The sequence below is a fragment of the Nilaparvata lugens genome, chromosome 5, assembly GCF_014356525.2.
Source record: "Nilaparvata lugens isolate BPH chromosome 5, ASM1435652v1, whole genome shotgun sequence".
Taxonomy (NCBI): domain Eukaryota; kingdom Metazoa; phylum Arthropoda; class Insecta; order Hemiptera; family Delphacidae; genus Nilaparvata; species Nilaparvata lugens.
This window is the reverse complement of record NC_052508.1, coordinates 49,843,162-49,863,109: the sequence shown is the minus strand read 5'-3', so window position 1 is coordinate 49,863,109 and position 19,948 is coordinate 49,843,162. Positions and strand designations below refer to the sequence as shown.

Sequence of the window (19,948 nt, the reverse complement as noted above, 5' to 3'; positions counted from 1 at the left end):
TAGAAGTGGAGCTGAGCGTCAACAGAGGTGTGGTCATCAAAACAGCTAAGTGAAGCAAAGCAGCAAACAGCGGTGTGGTCATCAGGATGTTGCGGCAGAGTGGATAACACAAGGCGGTGATAACGAAGTGACACGGACAGTCACAGGTTATGCGGGTAAAACCAAACTATTTATAACATTGTTAGATTGTTCTAAATGAGGCGGTGAGTCGGAGGCGGCAGAAGGCGGAGGCGGCAGAGCGGAGCGGCGGGAGGCGGCAGATCGGAGGCAGCGGGAGGCGGCGACTCAGAGGCAGCAAAAGGCGGAGGCGGCAGAGCGGAGCGGCGGGAGGCGGCAGATCGGAGGCAGCGGGAGGCGGCAGAGCTGAGCGGCGGGAGGCGGCAGGTTGGAGGCAGCGGGAGGCGGTGACTCAGAGGCGGCAAAAGGCGGAGGCGGCAGAGTGGAGCGGCGGGAGGCGGCAGATTTGAAAGGCAGTGCCACAACATACCTTCCTTCAGAGGTGCGATAAGTAGTGGATTGGTTTCTCACACAACTCATCTTCGGGTGGTGACTCTTTTCGAATGGGGATGGCATCTTCGGTTTCCCAAAATTTGTTCATGACAGTGTTGAACTGTGCTTCCTGTGCAAACATAGTGCAAATGAGCTGCATTTCGTTGAGCGGTGCGGGCGAGTCCTCAATATTTAATCTTCCACTTAAAACATAACCAAAGATTGTGGCAAAGGCGGCAGGGTTACCAGGAATAATGGAATTTTCTGCGGATATAAAGATGTTGGAGTATAAATCAGCACCAATCAGTAGGTCGATTTCAGCAGGCTCATCAAAATTAGGATCAGCAAGGTCCAGATGCGCAAACGAATTCTTTAGTGCGGGGTGAAGCGGAAAGACAGGAAGATTGCCAGCAATTTGATCTAATACAAGAGCTTCGGTAGAAAGAGCAATATCAAATTGAGGTTCGGACAATATTCTTAACTGCACGATGCCTTTGACAGATGTCCTTTTTTCAGAGATTCCATTCAGTTGGATTTGAGCGGGCACAACAACTAAACCCATTGCGGTGGCGGCTCGGGTGGTGATAATGGAGCGCATGGAACCAGAGTCCAACACAGCACGCAACAAGAAGGGTTGATTGTATTGGTTCAAGACTGTAACGACAGCGGTACCAAGTAAAGCGGAAGCATGTACGGCCTTCACCTGAGTGCAGCCACTAAAAGTGTGTGGTATAGAAGATAGATAACTGTTTGTTACATATTGTGCACTGGAGGCAGGGCTTGAACTTACGGGCGGAGATGCACAACTGTTGACTGGCGGCGAACTAGGAGGCAGATTAGAGCTGATAGCCAGGTTTGGTGCGCTGCTAGAAGGTGCATGATAAGAGCTTACTGGCGGTTGTGGTGGGGCAGCGGCAAAAGTCGGCACAGGTAGCGGACTGAAACCAGGAGGAGGCGCCTGGTGCACGGCGTTTTGGCTAGTACCGGTATGCGGGCGTCCATATTGATTTGGTGCTTGGTGCGGCTCAGCAAACCGATGTTCAGAGCGTTGTTCTTTAAAAAGTAATGATTGAAGATTATTAGCGTTATTGCACAGAAGCGTATGATGGTGATTAGAGCAGCAGTTCTTGCAGCAAATCGTTGAGTTGCAATTTGCTTTCAGGTGAGACCCTAGGCAAACAAAGCACCTTTTGTGTTGCTTTACAATTTGAATGCGTTTGGATACTGATTCTCTTTTGAAAATGTCGCATCTATACAATTGATGTCCTTCTGAACAAAGAACACAAATACCACCACTGATTGGATACACAGTTTTAGTTGAAGAGAAGGGCTGCTTTCTCTGTTGATAATTACTTGTGCTAGGTTCAGCTTTAACAGAAACAGGATCTACATATTCAATGCTGGCGCTAATTACTTGGTCATATTTGCGGGTTAGTGCGGTCACTTCCAGAGATTTTTCTTGACTAGCCACAAAACTCAATAAACGGTCAAAAGTGGGAACTTGATCATCTGGTATGGATTCTTCAAATTTAGTGCTGACAGAAAGCGGTAATTTGCGAATGCACATCATGGTAATCAAAAAATCAGCTTGGTTCAGGTTCATGTTGAATAGCGATCGTTTGGCTGAGTTGAGCTCGATAGAAAATTTTTTCAAAGTTTCAGCCAGAGTAGTAGAAGGAACAAAGGTATCGAATTTATTATATAAACTATATGCTTGATACCGGATATTGTTGTATCGTTTGTGCAAGCTGTCATAGGCAGCTTTGTAGCATTCAGCGGTGTTGGCGTAATTTTGAACCAAGGTCAAAGCGTCACCACTTAAATATGAAGTTAGAAGATGGTATTTGGCCTCACTGGAATAGTCTTTACTGGTGTGAACAGCAGCATCAAAAAGACAAAAACATTTTTGAAAACATTCCTTTCATGAGGTTCGCCTGAAAATGTAGGTATCTGCAACTGAGGTTTCACAAAATTATTAATTGGCAGTTCATTAGCGGTAACAGCAGGTTTAGGAATGGTATCAACCAGCTTGATACTATCAAATCTGGTTTGGAATTGGATTTGCAGTTCAGCAAACTCCAAGATAACTTCCTCAGATAGCGACTCTTTATCTGTTTCCTCATATTCACTCATTAATTTATCAAATTTTTTATCCAGACCAAAATAAAATTCACTACAAGTCATAGGTACTTGTTCATTGTACTTATCAGCTAGAGAAGATATCGATTGGTGCAATCTTCTTAGCTTATTCAATAATGGAAAATTCGATGCCATGGTTGTTATGAATAATCATACAGAAATAGAAAAATAGGTTACCAGATTGAAATTTACAATCGAAAAAGTTCAGATTAGCGGTCAGAAAAGTCTAAGTTAATGGCTGAAAAAGTTCATATTTAAAGAAATAGTTCAAGATCAATGTTCAAAATCAATAGTTTGTAGATCAATATTCACAATTAATAAAAGATAGGCGGTAATTCACTACGTTTAGCGGTAAGAAAACACACCGTTAGCGGTAAAAGTTTGTAGCTGACTGTTAGGCACTGAAGTTCAAAACCAAAACAAAACTTGTTAGGTTATGTTGAGCCGGGTGTAAAAGTTCGATAGTTAACAGCTCGATAGTGGATATCATAAGTCACTAATCGATGTTTTCAGATTTCGATACAAGATGGCGGTCGAAAGCGTCTGAATCGAAAATTTACGATTTTCCAAGAAAACTCACAAAGAAACTCTCAGAAAAAAATTGAAATGAGCGTTTTCACTGTTTGTAGGTCACTTTTCCTCCAATATCAGGCTACGGTGGACCAGGTTTCGTGTTGTAACCAACCTTATTTGAGTAATCTCAAATAAGACTGCCTAACAAGTAGGAAGCAATGCTGGTCATGAGGGCCAGTGAATATTTTGGCAATCCTGGTTGAAATAAAATTTAAGCCAAGTCCGATTGAATCTTATATTTTCAACATTAAAAATCAATTTCATTTCTGAAGTTACAAAATATTCAGTTTACAAGTTTTGATTATTAAATCTATGTTAGTAACCCGGTAGGCCTACAACTGAAGCTTCAGTGTGATGTGGAATCGTAGATAAGCGACGATTAACGAAGTTTGAAACTCATAAAATTCGATGGACTTGGTTGAATTAGAAGCCGAATTGTAAAACAAGTGTTCTGCTTACCCCACTTCGAATTGTAAATGGAAATTTAACTTTCATACTGTACTTGAATTCCAAAATTTGGAATTTGCTTGAGTTTATGGAAAATGTTTAGTCTCCTTCATCCTGTATTTATCCTGGTATTATATTTGTCCGGTCATTCAAAATTAATGGTAAAATAAAAAAAACCCAACTGGGGTTATTCAAATATAAAATTCAATCAGGCATTGTAGATTTACATTTATGCTACTTTAGCATAATTTAAAAGAAAAATTTTGTAGTAAAATTTTAGATATTTCATAAATCAAATCACATGCTACATTTTGAGATGCCACAGCTAGGCCTTTTAGAACAAGAAGAAAAGGAAATCGCTGGCTGGTCAACCGACAAGGCTTCGTCCAGTTGTACCAATCCAACAAATCAAAATTATTAACTAGAAATTTAATAAATGGATATTCAAAGTTATGTCCAAATAAGGAGAAAATAAAATAAATAAAATAAAATTAAGTAATTAATAAATTTTTGGTACAAACCTCCACAACTGGGGGTATTTAATTTAGGAACCAAATTGTACCAGAAATTTATTCAAGATAGAAGTTAAATAAATAGAAAAGGAGAGTAATTGGTCGGCCGCCCAAAGAAAATGAAAAGTAGAGGGAAGAGAAAGGGAAAGAAGAGAGATCTTTGTCAATTGATCAGGTCGACAAGGCTCAAAGAAGAAAATAAAATCTACAAGCATTGGACAAAACTTCAAAAATCCAAATTACCAAAGAGAAAAGCAAGAGTTAGCATGAGTTACCGAGAGAAAACTGAGCAATGAGTTTAGTGAGCAAATAACACATTATCAAAATAACATATACAACTAAATTGATACACTGTAACTTACTTAGTTACGAAGCAATAATAATTACAATTATTAAATATACAGTACATTCTTCATCATACCATGTTACAATAAATCAAGTGACACAATAATTGTGCAGAATCACAAGTTTCCAAAGAACACAACAAAATTTTACACAAATAGAATAGTTACAAGAGTAACTACCACAAACATATGGGTGCGTCCACCACATATGTGTATTACAATAAAAAAATCTCATTATGAGAAAAGTCTACTTAAGGATTATTTCCCATTTTAAGTTGACTCACATGTGCTCGTCGCACAAATTTTTGTCCATCGGTTGAAAATAATTTCACACTGACTGGACTAATCCATTCTTTTATCAAATAAGATCCAGAATACCTGGGAAGTAATTTGGCAGTAATCTGATTACATGCTTTACTAACAGGATTTGATTTTAGGAAAACAATATCACCTATCTTATATGGAATTGGATTTCTATACATATCATACCTCTTTTTACTGGAATTATGAGACTTCAATAAGTTATGATAAGCATCTTTCCATATTTTGTTAGTATCTTTAACAAACTTCGTTGGTAGTATATCATCAATTTTCCAAATATTGTTTATAGGATTATTAACCTTATGACGAAACATCAGTTCATGAGGAGAAAACTTGCTACTCTCATGGAAAGCACTATTGAATGCTAAGGGAAGCCACAGTAGAGTTAAATCCCATTTATTCTGTTTGTCATGATTAAAGCTAATAAGACAAGATTTTAAATTACGATGTATCCTTTCTACTTGGTTAGGTTTAGGATTATATTCTGTTTGAGTTATATGCAAAATTCCCTTTTGGAAACAAAAGTTTTTAAAGAAATTTGATTTAAATTGAGGACCGTTATCAGAAACTACATATTTAGGGACACCAAAGTTTACAAATATTTTCTGAAGCTCCTTACATAAAGACTCAGAGGTTGCTTTTCGTAATGGAAGTAGCCATGAATACTTAGTGAAAGCATCCATACAGGAGAATATCATGGTGTTACCACTTGTTGTCCTTGGTAATGGCCCTACAAAGTCCAAGAACATTTTTTCCATTGGTTGTGAAGCAATAGATGAACAAAGATAACCATAATTAGTTTTTTGTGCTGGCTTACTCAATGAACATAACTTGCAGGACTTGATGAAAGCAACTAGATCTTTAGAAATACCCTTCCAAATAAATTTTTGTTTTATTTTGTTTAGTGTTTTCAGAAAACCAGAGTGACCGCCATAAGTAGTTTCATGATAATATTTGAAAATCATGGGCTTCAAAATACTAGGAAGAACAATCTTGGGTTCCTGATTATTTCTGCTATTATAAAGAAGTACCCCTTTAGAAATAGAATATGGAAAAATATCTTCTCCAGATTCCTTCTTATTCATTATCTCTATTATGACCGGATCCTTTTTTGATAATCAGAAATCTCAGTAAAACATAGTGGAAAGTCAGATAGAGCAACGTTACACAAAGCAGGAGAATCAAGACTTTCAAATTCATTAGGAGAAACATTATCAGTAGATTCCTTATCAGGATTTTCATCAAACATCCTACTTAGATAATCAGCAATCACATTATCAGTACCCTTGATATGTTTGACATCGAACTGGAAAGAACTTATTCTAAGAATCCACCGGCCTATCCTTCCTAATGGCTTGGGATTCTTAAGTACCCATTGCAGAGCACTATTGTCAGTATGTAAAGTAAATTTCGTATGCTCTAAGAAATATCTGAACTTTTCAATACCAAATAACACAGCAAGTGCCTCTTTTTCATACGCCGAATATTTCCTTTCTAAAGTGGATAATGTTCTGGATGCAAATGCTATTGGGGCAAGAGTACCGTCATAATCCTGACTCAAGACACAGCCAATACCTACACTAGATGCATCTGTTTCCAGAACAAATCTACGATTAAAATCGGCAATTTTTAAAACAGGAGGCTGGGTAATTATCATTTTCAATTTGTCAAATGCTTGCTGGCATTCAGTACTCCAAATGAATTTTACATCTTTCTTTCGAAGTGCATTTAATGGGGCTGCAATGGTTGCCAGGTCGGGAATGAATTTATGGTAAAAATTTAACAAACCAATGAATCTCTGAATGTCTTTCACCCTTTTCGGTACAGGACTGTTTACAATGGCCTTAGTTCTATCAGGGTCGATGCTAATAGAGTTGTGAGAGACAATGTGTCCAAGAAAAGATATTTTTGGAACACAAAATGAGACTTTGGTAGGATTAACAGTTAGACCTGCACTACGAAGACGGTTGAATACCTCTCTCAGTACTTCTAAGTAGGATTCAAGAGTTTCAGTGTATACAATTAAATCATCAAGATAGAAATAAACGTTTTTAAATCTAAGGTCACCAAATATTTTCTCCATTAGGCTGGAAAGTACTTGAGCTCCAGAAGAAATTCCATTTGGAATTCTTTTATATTGGTAAAGTGCAAAAGGAGTAATGAAAGCAGTTAACTTTTTAGAACGTTCGGTAAGAGCAATCTGTCCATAAGCATTATTCAAATCAAGAGTAGAGAAGTACTTGGCTTTCGAAAAATGATGAAAGGATGTATTTAGATTTCCAATTGGTGCAGAAATTAATTCAATATTTTGATTTAGACGCCTATAATCTACTACCAGTCTGAAATCTTTCTCTTCAGTGCGATTTTCAGTTTTTGGTACAAGAAAACAAGGGCTGCTATACTGAGAGTCAGAGTTTTCAATAACTCCATCATCCAATAATTTCTGAATTTTACTTCTCATAACCTGAGTTTTGAAAGGAGTAAGAGGAAAGGTTGACATCTAACAATTTTATTTGAAGTCAGTTTGATATCATACTGTACTAAATCAGTACTCCCTACTCTACTGGTCAATACATCAGGAAAGTCAGCAATGATTTTGTTCACCCTTTTCAATTCAAAATCAGAAAGATGAGAAACATCTCCAGGAATAATTTTTTGAATAACATTACTAACCGAGAAATTTCTTTTATTAGCATTGTTGTTTGCATCACGAATTAAAGGAAATGTAGTACTAGGGTTGAAGCAAAAGAAGTATCGATTATTAGGTAAATCAATAATCATATCTGACATTTTTATAAAATTAGCACCAAGTATTATCTTGACTGGCAAATCACTACTCAAAAGGAATTCAAACTTCCAAGTCATATGTTGCAATCTGATTTTCATAATACAAGCCTTTTTTATAGTCATATCAGAAGAATTAGCAGCAGAACAAATCAGGTTTTTATTGAATACATTGAAATCCACCTCATTATTTATTGGACTCAAAATTGTGTACGAATTATCATTTAAGTTACGTAAGTAGCATAACCTTTAGACTGTGTATTCTAAATTAAGGTTTGAAACAGTTTTGGGCAAATGCCTGTTGTTTTTACCTGAATTGTATTTGCATATGAATAAATAAATAAATAAATAAATAAATTACTTTTAGTCAACTCATGAAATAAGTTGTATGAAAGAAAGGAGTAAGAGGAACCAGTATCAATCAAAGCAGACTGAGTTATTTTGCTATTTCCAAAGCTAACAGGAATAAAAGGCAGATTATTATTAGAATTGATAACGCCACAAAGTCCTTTTTTAATCTTTCCTAATTGGTTTTTGTGAGTATAATTCTTTTTTATTTTTAGACTTGCATTAGAAATCAGGTGTTGTCTTTTGGAAAACCGCGCCGCTCGTTTTTTGAATAACAATTACGAGAGATGTGACCTTTCTGATTGCATGTGTAGCATACACTATCATTCCTACGGTTGAAATTATTTTTATTGGGATTTTTATTATTAGAATTGCCAAAAGCATGATTTTGAACAGAAGTATTATTGTACAAATGCATTCTTTCATTATCAATGAAGGCAATATTTTGAGAATGAACTGCAAGCATATTTAGGTCATTGAATGATTCAGGTTTTTTCATGAATACTAACCTACTTCTCTCTTGAGGATTAAGACCAGATATGATTGTACTTACAATTTCAGCTTCACTCTCATCCAATAATAATAATTTCGCTGCTTCTTTGATACTTGTCACGTATGATGATAGGGCTTCACAAGGTCCTTGCAATCTATCAAATTTATCTCTCTTAATTGTTGAGAGAAGACGCTGAGGGATTGCATGACTCAAGACTTGACAAGTCTTCTCCCAAGGTCATGAGTTCAAAAACAAGGTTAGGTTTCACAAGATAATCAGGAATAATTTTCTGAGTTAAAAATTTACTCAGATCAATTTCATCAGAAATAGTCTGATTTAGTTTTTCCATGATTACAAAATCGATGGTTATAGCAAGTGAAACAATTCAATACGGTACAAAATACAAATCATGAAAATAATTGCTCAGTACTAAGCTCTCTCTCAGTAACCATACTAAATAAATTATACTTCAATTTCAACCAAGATTTCCATATAAATTAAAAGGCAGAACCACGCTCCGCTACCAATTGTAACCAACCCTATTTGAGTAATCTCAAATAAGACTGCCTAACAAGTAGGAAGCAATGCTGGTCATGAGGGCCAGTGAATATTTTGGCAATCCTGGTTGAAATAAAATTTAAGCCAAGTCCGATTGAATCTTATATTTTCAACATTAAAAATCAATTTCATTTCTGAAGTTACAAAATATTCAGTTTACAAGTTTTGATTATTAAATCTATGTTAGTAACCCGGTAGGCCTACAACTGAAGCTTCAGTGTGATGTGGAATCGTAGATAAGCGACGATTAACGAAGTTTGAAACTCATAAAATTCGATGGACTTGGTTGAATTAGAAGCCGAATTGTAAAACAAGTGTTCTGCTTACCCCACTTCGAATTGTAAATGGAAATTTAACTTTCATACTGTACTTGAATTCCAAAATTTGGAATTTGCTTGAGTTTATGGAAAATGTTTAGTCTCCTTCATCCTGTATTTATCCTGGTATTATATTTGTCCGGTCATTCAAAATTAATGGTAAAATAAAAAAAAACCCAACTGGGGTTATTCAAATATAAAATTCAATCAGGCATTGTAGATTTACATTTATGCTACTTTAGCATAATTTAAAAGAAAAATTTTGTAGTAAAATTTTAGATATTTCATAAATCAAATCACATGCTACATTTTGAGATGCCACAGCTAGGCCTTTTAGAACAAGAAGAAAAGGAAATCGCTGGCTGGTCAACCGACAAGGCTTCGTCCAGTTGTACCAATCCAACAAATCAAAATTATTAACTAGAAATTTAATAAATGGATATTCAAAGTTATGTCCAAATAAGGAGAAAATAAAATAAATAAAATAAAATTAAGTAATTAATAAATTTTTGGTACAGTGTTAGAGCCAGTGAGGTGGACTTCTAAACACGTTACTTAGTAGCTCAGAAAATAAAATTGTTACCTTTAAAGGCGTCTCATTTGGGTATGGCGGATTCACAGTGGACTGTAAGAGTGGTCTCCTCGTTCTGGTAGGCGGTAACACGTTCAGATAATCAGGATTCACTTGCACTGGCGATGATGAATACATGGGCCCATGTTGCAGCAAAGAGATTACACAAAGAAGATCCAAATCTAGATATTTAGCGGAGTACTCTAACAACAACTTTTCCTAACTAGTTGCGGTAGTAGTTTAAATTCAGACAAGCGAAGCGGTAATACATTTATAACTTCTTTAAAAGGAGACACAACCGTGTGGCGTCAGGACAACAAGCTTCATCAAGCAGTTACAAAACGGAAGAGAGCTGGGAAGCAAAAAAGGCGGGGGAAGCCAGGGAGAACAGTGCCAACTACATATTGAGCTAGGCGACCTCAGAGCGGCTGATGGCGGTGGCATGCTAGATGGCCATGGGTGAGCGCGGTCGATTCAAATGGCTGGCCCATACAATACCTTATGCTCCTGAAATCTGGATCAAATGCTCACATATCATTTCATCAGCTGATTCGTCTTACTCTGTTCTTATAGAATTCTCATAGTGAAGGGTTAAAACAAAACAAGAGCCCATTTCACTTGTAATAAATATATTTCAACAATTTAATCATGATAAGTTTAATTTGAAGTTAATTTATTAGTTTTTCATTCAACTTAATTTATTCGCAATAATGTCAGATATGGAAGATTTTGAAAACCAAAAAGAATAGGTCATTAGTTTGGAGAATACGCTTATTTTTTTAGCAATGAATATTCCAAGCTACCCGGAGGTACTACAAAAGTCCCAAGCACCAAAAATGAAAAACAAAAAGGATTTTGCATTAAAAAAACTTATAGTACTTTACCAAGAAAACTTGGGGTTCCTATAACAGTTAAGCAGTTGATGAAAAAGATAAACAATAATTATGAAAACGAGACTAAGGAAGAAAACTGACAAGAACAAAACAGGCAACGAGAAAATTGAACTGAATCAATAGAAAAAATTTTAGCACTAACATGTTAAAACATTTGTCATTGATGTGAGATAGGCGACATATCGTATTCCCGAAAATCATACGGTGTCGTGTAGCCGAACTGTAAAGTATTAAAACGACTTATAAGATGAAGAAACTTTGAGGGGTTAAAAGGTGAAAGAGTATGTCAGGGGGTTAGGTTTTTGCTTTTAAATGGCGAAATGCTTGTATTATTCGAATGCTTTGATAATTGTAAAGCAGAAACAGGAAGTTCGTGTTATATAGTTTGGCTATACGTCGCCGTACGACTTTCGGGAATGCGATATTTTGCCTACCTATAGGCCTATAGTTAATCAATAATGGTATCAAGATCAAGACCAACTGGATAACTTCGCGGTTACATTGTATTGATTGGATGCGAGTTACACCGGTTACACATTGGGCAGTTTCTGCCGCAGCGGTAATTTCGCCGTCGCCGCCGTTCGAGCAGTAGTCTATAGACTTAAAGCTTACACACTGGGCGGCAGAAACGCCGCGCGGCCATATTGCCGTTGGCGGCAGCTGTGTAGCCTTCCAATGCCACAACGGCTGGCGGTGTTTTTGCCGCTCTTGTCTACGCAGTGGCGTACGTGACCAAATGGGCGTTTACACATTTGGCGGTTGTCTACCGTCGTCGCTGATCAGTCGTCTTTCCCAGTTGCTCCAAGTCAGATGTTTTTGAAAATCAGCCTTTTAATTTGTGTCTTTCTGTAAAGTTTATGAGTTGTTTATAACATTTATTTATTGTTTTAAGTGTTTGTGGTTGACGAGTGTGAGAAAATAAGTGAGTTAATAGACAATGAGTTGCTAATATCATTTGTAGAACAGAGGCCAGTTTTGTGGGACAAAACCCTCGACATATTTAAGGATCGAGATGCAACAAGGAATGCGTGGAAGGAAGTGTGTATGGTGATTAGGGGGGATTTTGAAACTCTTGATGACAAGGAAAAATGCCTTTAATGTGGCAATGTAACTCATCAAAAATGAAGAAACGGACATACGAAAATAATTAAAGAATTTTGCCTCTTCATTTCTCAAGTCTTCAAACAACGTACAAAATGCTCCAACTTATTTTCTTCTCAGGTTTATGGGATGAATCCAAACAAGACGATTTCTCTGTTGTCTTCTTTTCCTTCGACGGTACAGCAAAAGTGCTAAAAGTTGTTGCCTTTCCATTTTGAGTTAAACACTTAATAATATATACTTTAGAAAAATGTGCAAAATACAATTAACTGAACACTCATGAAACAGAAAAGTCACAACACATTTGCGATGAAGAACTACTGCCGCTCGATGTTTGGCGTTATTTTTGCCACTGAATGAGTTAGCTCGACCTTTTTTGAGGCGGCGACGGCAGTTTCGCCGCCGCGCCAGAAACCGCCCAGTGTGTAACCAGCGTTGGGCCGCGCTTACATTTGATGCAAACTTGCGAACTATAGTGAGGTCCACGTTATAATGGCAGTGAAGAAAGATAGGAGAACAACGTTGCCGATCCTCTGTTTTGTCAATGCCTTCTATAGACGGTTACTGATGGTAGCTGATACAGGTTTATTGATGTAATATTAACTGTCCATTATCGTTTTAAATAATCAATTCTATTTTATCAAGCAATACATTATATTTTTCAATAATTTCATAATGAAATCTTGTAACTAAGATAAAATATTTTGTTAATTAATTATTAATTCTGCATTGTTAAAAGACGATCTGGCAATAAAGAGATAGCGCTATCTACTTTGTTGAATGATAGACATGGTGATAGCAATACAATTGCCTATCAAACACTGCCATTATAACGTGGACCTCACTATAGGTATAATATAAGGAATATAAGTTCTATTCCATGAAAGTAATAGAAGCGCAAACGAACTCAACCTATTTCACTCCTGTGACAAAGTGGTCACAGGCATCCATGGAATAAGGAGTAATTTCAACATGTAATCTCAGCACTTGTGTTCCAAATACAACTGTTACTAACAAGACTGCATTGGATTACATTTTAGATTTGCATTTTCAGGAACAATACAATGTGGGGTTTTGAAACCACACAACAAGCAAGAAAAAAAACAAAACCAAGTAGACCATCAAAGAGAGAGTCAACTTATGATCTGAGCAGCAGCTGCAATGAGCTGCCTGGAGGCACAGCATCTACAGCTTATGCTCTGATCTTAATCCCAATGTGCTTGTTTTGGAGTTTGAAGCACAACCACCAAAGAAACATAAATTTCATTCTAAGTCTGAAAAATTTGAAACCAAAAACTTCTCTACAGCAGAACTGCAGAGAGTTGTTCTTTTAGTACAATTGGCTGCAGCAAGGGCAAAGAAAGAGGCTGCTTTAGCCCAAATAGAATATTTTAAGAAACACAATAAAATCCCTTACCTTTAATCTTGAATAGCACTTTTTTACTGTTTTCATATGTTATAGGTCATGTATGTATAAATTTCTATAAAAACGTTTGATCATAATTTTTTTAATAATGGTAAATATCATGTTTTCATATTTAATTTCATAATTTGAATTTATATTTAACTAGACTAGAAGAAACTTTTGCATTAAATTATTCAATAACAAATTCATCTTGAACTTTCCTTTTTATATTTAAATTAGGATATTCTAAAGGTTAAAGTCTGAGTAACTCATAAATTTAATGAAACTGAACTCATTTTTATAATTATAACAAACAATCGATGGTAGCTGTCAGTTGATGCCTGACTTGACATCCTTTCTGTCGGATTTGTCTCTTTTTATCATTTTCAACAATAACTGCGTGACAATTGTCATCTTCGCCATTCATTTCTTCATCTAATGGGTCGGAAAAGTCTGGATCTTGCAAGTACTTGGCAACATTATGCAGTATTATACAGCATACAACTAGTTTTGGAACTTCTCTTAAAGGTATTCTGCAAGGGTGGTGTGTAAAAGGAAATCTCATCTTTAATTGTCCAAAACATCGCTCAATAATAATTACTCTCGTTCTTATTTGAACAGTCCATACTGTTGTATTTTCTCTTTTCAGGGGTTTGCGGATTCAAATAAGGAGTCATTAACCAGGGTTCAATTGCATAGCCAGAGTCTCCTAACATCATGCAACGTTCAAATCCTTTCACGTTTTCTCTTATCAGTGAGCTCTTCCATATTCTGGAATCGAGAACAGAGCTCGGCCATCTTGCATCTACAATTTTGAATTCTTCTTTTGCATTACAAGTACATTGTACATTAATGGTTGTTAATCCCTTCCTGTTGACATATTCATCACCATGATCAGTAGGCTTTAAGATATTAATGTGTGTGCAGTCAACAACTCGAATACATTTAGGAAACTTGAAGCATTCTTGCCATTCTAATTTTGCTGCATTTATTTCACCTTGATTAGAGGAAATTTCACCCGAACATTAACTTTCTGGACAATCAAATCGCTCACTTCATAAATTGTTTTGGACACTGTTGATTGATGAACATGTAGTTCCTGAGAAATTCCTGATTGATATCCAGGATTGGCCATCTATCTGGAATACAGACATTTCAGATAATAAAAATAAATACTTTATTAAGTACAATTTAAAACGTTATCGGCCAGTTGCACAAAAGAAAATTACATTCAATCATAAAGGATGGAATCATCTTATGGAGCTGAATAGGGAAGTAAGCTGTTGCAACAGCTCAGTTGAATGATGTATCTAAGTTAAATTTAATTTTCTTTAGTGCAATTTGACCGAAGAATTATTAGTGCTTTGAATTTGTACTTTCGTGCATGTGGAACTTTTGTGAAAGGAAAGTTGCTACTCAAGCAAGTAATACCTATTGAGACAGATATTCAATCAATCAATCATTTATTTCTTTCCAAAACATACATGAAAAAGTCAAAAACTAAAACTAACTTAAAGCTAAAGAGAAATTAGTGACTGTATAAAATTCATTTTTTTACAGTAAACTCATTTATACTGTAGCATGCTAAATCCATCAAATATGCTCTCAGCAATTCCTTAAATTTTGATCTATCAGGTTCATGTCTTATGCAACTTGGGAGACAACCAATAAATTTTATTCCCATGTATGTTGGACTTTGTTTATATTTTTCCTTATTGTGTTTCTTTATTGTAAAATTATTTTTATTTCTTGTGTTGTAATTATGTATATCTACTTGCCGTGGGAATCTAGATTCGTTAGTTCTTTTATATAATATTGTCCTATAAATGTACAGGCTGTACACCGTCATGAACTTTAACTTACTGAAGAATGGCTTGCATGATTGCTCTCTATCAAGATTTAGAATTATTCTTATAAAGTTTGAGGATACAATTCGCAATAGCTATACCTCTGTAGTTCTTGGGATCCAGTTTACAGCCCTTCTTAAACAGCAAGAATATTTTAAGCCTTGACCAAGTTGTTGGAATTTCACTCGTATCTAATATTGAATTGAATAGGTGAATCATCAACTCTTTTCCTTCGAAAGCTAAAAATTTGAAAAATTCGTATGAAATCATATCCAAGCCCGGTGCACTCCCATTCTTTAGCCTTCTCAGTTTATTCTCTAACTCCAACAAATCCACTGGTTTATCGATAAGTGGATGTCTTACATCGAACAATATACAATTATTTCCAATAGTAGTTGGTTCATATTTCTCTTTAAAAAATCTCGCCCATTCCTCCAAGTTAATGTGGTTAAATCCTGCATTCTTTTTCCCCCTGACCAGCCGTACCGTTCCCCAGAATTCTTCCGCGTTTTTAACATTTTTAAACTTTTGTCTTATATTATCATTGAATTCTTTCTTTTTCTGTTCTACTGTACTCTTGTACAACATTTTACAGCTCATGAAATGATTTAGTGCGCTTAGATCTTGACTTCTACTTTTAAAATTTCTGTATGCTTTGCGTAACTCCCTCTTCAATTCATTACAATGCCTATCGTACCAGGGCTTATTTCTGAACTCGGTGACTCTTAATATGATATAAAATAATGATTAGGCAATAGAAATAAATATTGGAATAAAACTGGGAGAGGGCTACAGCTTATTAATAACAAATATCGATTTATGTAACAGTTTAATAAGGTTGACAGAACGAAAATGCGTCACTCAACCCAAAACTAATTGAGAGTTTTCGTTTAGGCCTATGCGACTGTGACCGATTACTGAGAAAGAATTCGTCTACCGTTGATTCCTATGGAAGTATTCATAGATTTTCATTCTGTCAACGCGTGGGCACTCCAATAAGAAGTAAAGATATTCTTCCTAGGTTGTCGGCCGAAGTCGCATAAGCGAAAACGTACATTTAAGAGTTAATAATCACCTTCAGGGGCCCCCCACACACAGAGTGATGTGCAATCGTATAGGTTTTTATATCTACATCTCTAAGATATCTATATCTGTTACCCAAATTTGTAGAGTTATAGAACAATGTATCCTTAGTTTCTCTTCCCCGATCATCTGTGCTTAGTTGTGAAAATAGAACAAATTAATAACCATTCAAACCTGAAAGCCAATAAATTCAGATACATTTCTTGGACATAAAGACTCAATTTTTACAAATAATTGAATAGGATCGCGAGTATCCATTCAAGTAATGATTATCCATCTGTACATACAAAAAAAATAATAAGGAATTGATTAAAAACAAGCACGCATTCATCAAAAAATTAATTCACGATCAAATAGAATTAATTCTAATTGATGCATGTTTGCTGTACGAATGTGGTAATTGTCTGTCAAGTTATTGACGGTAGATATGAATGAGGAGGCTTTTGAAATCATCTTGAAAAAATAAAATACAGTAATTACATTGTACTTGACTTCATAGGCACATTCAAATCTTACTGTTTCAAGCATTCAATAATTGATTCAAGCATAGGCTATATTTTGTATTTTAATGTGCCTAATTTTAATAAAACTACTTGATGTTGCCACAAGCAATAACGCGTTTAACTGTGACAATTTCAAGTCACTCTATTCAATATGGATATTCACCTTAATATCAATCACCTCCTCTAGAACTTCAGTAAAAAGTAAAATATATTCTTTTATACTTCAAGAAAAATGTCACGTGCATATTGCCTAATATTCTCCATAATATCACCTTATATTCACCTTAATATCACCTCCTCTAGAACTTCAGTAAAAAGTAAAATATTTTCTTTTATACTTCAAGAAAAATGTCACGTGCATATTGCCTAATATTCTCCATAATATCACCTTATATTCACCTTAATATCACCTCCTCTAGAACTTCAGTAAAAAGTAAAATATTTTCTTTTATACTTCAAGAAAAATGTCACGTGCATATTGCCTAATATTCTCCATAATATCACCTTATATTCACCTTAATATCACCTCCTCTAGAACTTCAGTAAAAAGTAAAATATTTTCTTTTATACTTCAAGAAAAATGTCACGTGCATATTGCCTAATATTCTCCATAATGCGATTCTCTTCAAACTTTCGGTTTATTGACTGAGGTTAACCGTCCACTGGAACCGTATTCAACCGATCCGTTCGACTGTTGGATCGGACGAATCTGCCGGCCGTTAATTCGGCCGAATATGGTCATCCATTGGAACCGTTTATGTCAGTCTAGTTCAGTACTTGGCTGGTTGCCAATTATTTAATTAACTACTATCATAACCATAAAATTTTTCATAAAAAATGATTATATTGAGATTTTCTTTAGATTCTATTTGTTCAGCAATCTTTGTCCACAGATTCCTTTGAACATCACGACGATGATATCTTTTGTCTCTCATACATCCCACATTGAAACATGCTCTTGAACCAAACTTATCAACTTTTTATTGTTCATAGTTACAACTTTATAAAACAGAACAACTTCAAAAAATCTGGTGTGGCGCACTCACACAACTTTCCTTGCCGTTATGAAAATTTATCACCTGACGCTAGTGTACACGCGCATCTCAAGCCACTAAAGTGGACTTCACTATAGTTAGTTCGGCCGGATAGAGCCGGAAAATCTCATTCAATTCGGATCAAAAAATGTATCGGCCGGAGACGGCCGTGCACAGCCGTGTATTAACCTGTTGCAATGGACGAGCATCTATTCCTTTCTTTGTTGGGGGATCGTTCGATCGCGTTCGGTAGTTTTCGGTCGATGCTAGTTCGGACAAAAACGGTTCTAGTGGACGGCCCACCTGAATGGGAAGCATCAATGTTACAAGTAATTTTAACTGTTTGAAGTGAATATCACTTTTATCTCAGCAGAAATTCATTTATCAGTATATTTTGACCGAAACCAACCTCTTTAAGGCTAATTTCCACATATCACTATCAGATTCAGTAACTGGAACTGTGAAAATATTATTTTCATGATTTCTCATGGCACTGACTATTCTCACTTAACCGGACACATACACTAATACTTATATGTGGGAATCCTCCCATATAGGACTATATCAGTTATATTGTTTGTTCTAGTGTGTAGTATTGCTGTAGTGAGATGGATATCATACTGAATAGAGTGACTTGAAATTGTCATAGCCACTTATTATTTGTTTGTAGTTTTTATCGATATTACGTTTTTGGTGTATTAATGTAGTTGTACATGTGTGTTTTGTAATATTCTCCATAATGCGATTCTCTTCAAACTTTCGGTTTATTGACTGAGGTTAACCGTCCACTGGAACCGTATTCAACCGATCCGTTCGACTGTTGAATCGGACGAATCTGCCGGCCGTTAATTCGGCCGAATATGGTCATCCATTGGAACCGTTTCTGTCAGTCTAGTTCAGTACTTGGCTGGTTGCCAATTATTTAATTAACTACTATCATAACCATAAAATTTTTCATAAAAAATGATTATATTGAGATTTTCTTTAGATTCTATTTGTTCAGCAATCTTTGTCCACAGATTCCTTTGAACATCACGACGATGATATCTTTTGTCTCTCATACATCCCACATTGAAACATGCTCTTGAACCAAACTTATCAACTTTTTATTGTTCATAGTTACAACTTTATAAAACAGAACAACTTCAAAAAATCTGGTGTGGCGCACTCACACAACTTTCCTTGCCGTTATGAAAATTTATCACCTGACGCTAGTGTACACGCGCATCTCAAGCCACTAAAGTGGACTTCACTATAGTTAGTTCGGCCGGATAGAGCCGGAAAATCTCATTCAATTCGGATCAAAAAATGTATCGGCCGGAGACGGCCGTGCACAGCCGTGTATTAACCTGTTGCAATGGACGAGCATCTATTCCTTTCTTTGTTGGGGGATCGTTCGATCGCGTTCGGTAGTTTTCGGTCGATGCTAGTTCGGACAAAAACGGTTCTAGTGGACGGCCCACCTGAATGGGAAGCATCAATGTTACAAGTAATTTTAACTGTTTGAAGTGAATATCACTTTTATCTCAGCAGAAATTCATTTATCAGTATATTTTGACCGAAACCAACCTCTTTAAGGCTAATTTCCACATATCACTATCAGATTCAGTAACTGGAACTGTGAAAATATTATTTTCATGATTTCTCATGGCACTGACTATTCTCACTTAACCGGACACATACACTAATACTTATATGTGGGAATCCTCCCATATAGGACTATATCAGTTATATTGTTTGTTCTAGTGTGTAGTATTGCTGTAGTGAGATGGATATCATACTGAATAGAGTGACTTGAAATTGTCATAGCCACTTATTATTTGTTTGTAGTTTTTATCGATATTACGTTTTTGGTGTATTAATGTAGTTGTACATGTGTGTTTTGTAGTGTTCGACGATGAAATGCAACTCGAAAAGTGCTCTGCTATCAGATAACGATGAGTGCCGCAGCTCCTTATCGAAAATGGACGACTTGCTAATGAAACAGGGAAACATGGTGCGCAACATGCACAGTGGTGATGAACCGGCGAAAAATACAAAAGTAGTGGTGACGCCGTGCGAAGGGGGTGACGGCCTGCCCAAGCCCAAGAAAGTGTCCAAGTCAGCACACAGACGTATATAATTGAAAACGTTTTTTTCAGATGAAATTAAACATTTCTAAATAATTAAAAATAGCTGAAACTTTA

General features: G+C 36.0%; 1 protein-coding gene across 3 annotated transcripts in view; it reads left to right on the top strand.

Annotated features, from left to right (window-relative positions):
- LOC111048637 overlaps positions 1-19,948 on the top strand; it is a 27,917-nt gene extending 7,969 nt beyond the window's left edge. Inside the window, exon 4 of one of the 3 annotated variants that reach the window (XM_039428546.1) lies at positions 19,651-19,948. In XM_039428546.1, the coding sequence (XP_039284480.1) occupies positions 19,651-19,663 (13 nt within the window). In that variant the 3' untranslated portion in view covers positions 19,664-19,948. Of the gene's footprint in view, positions 1-12,944; positions 14,272-19,650 lie in introns of those variants that run through there. The other 2 variants (XM_039428545.1, XM_039428544.1) reach the window with 2 other exon arrangements.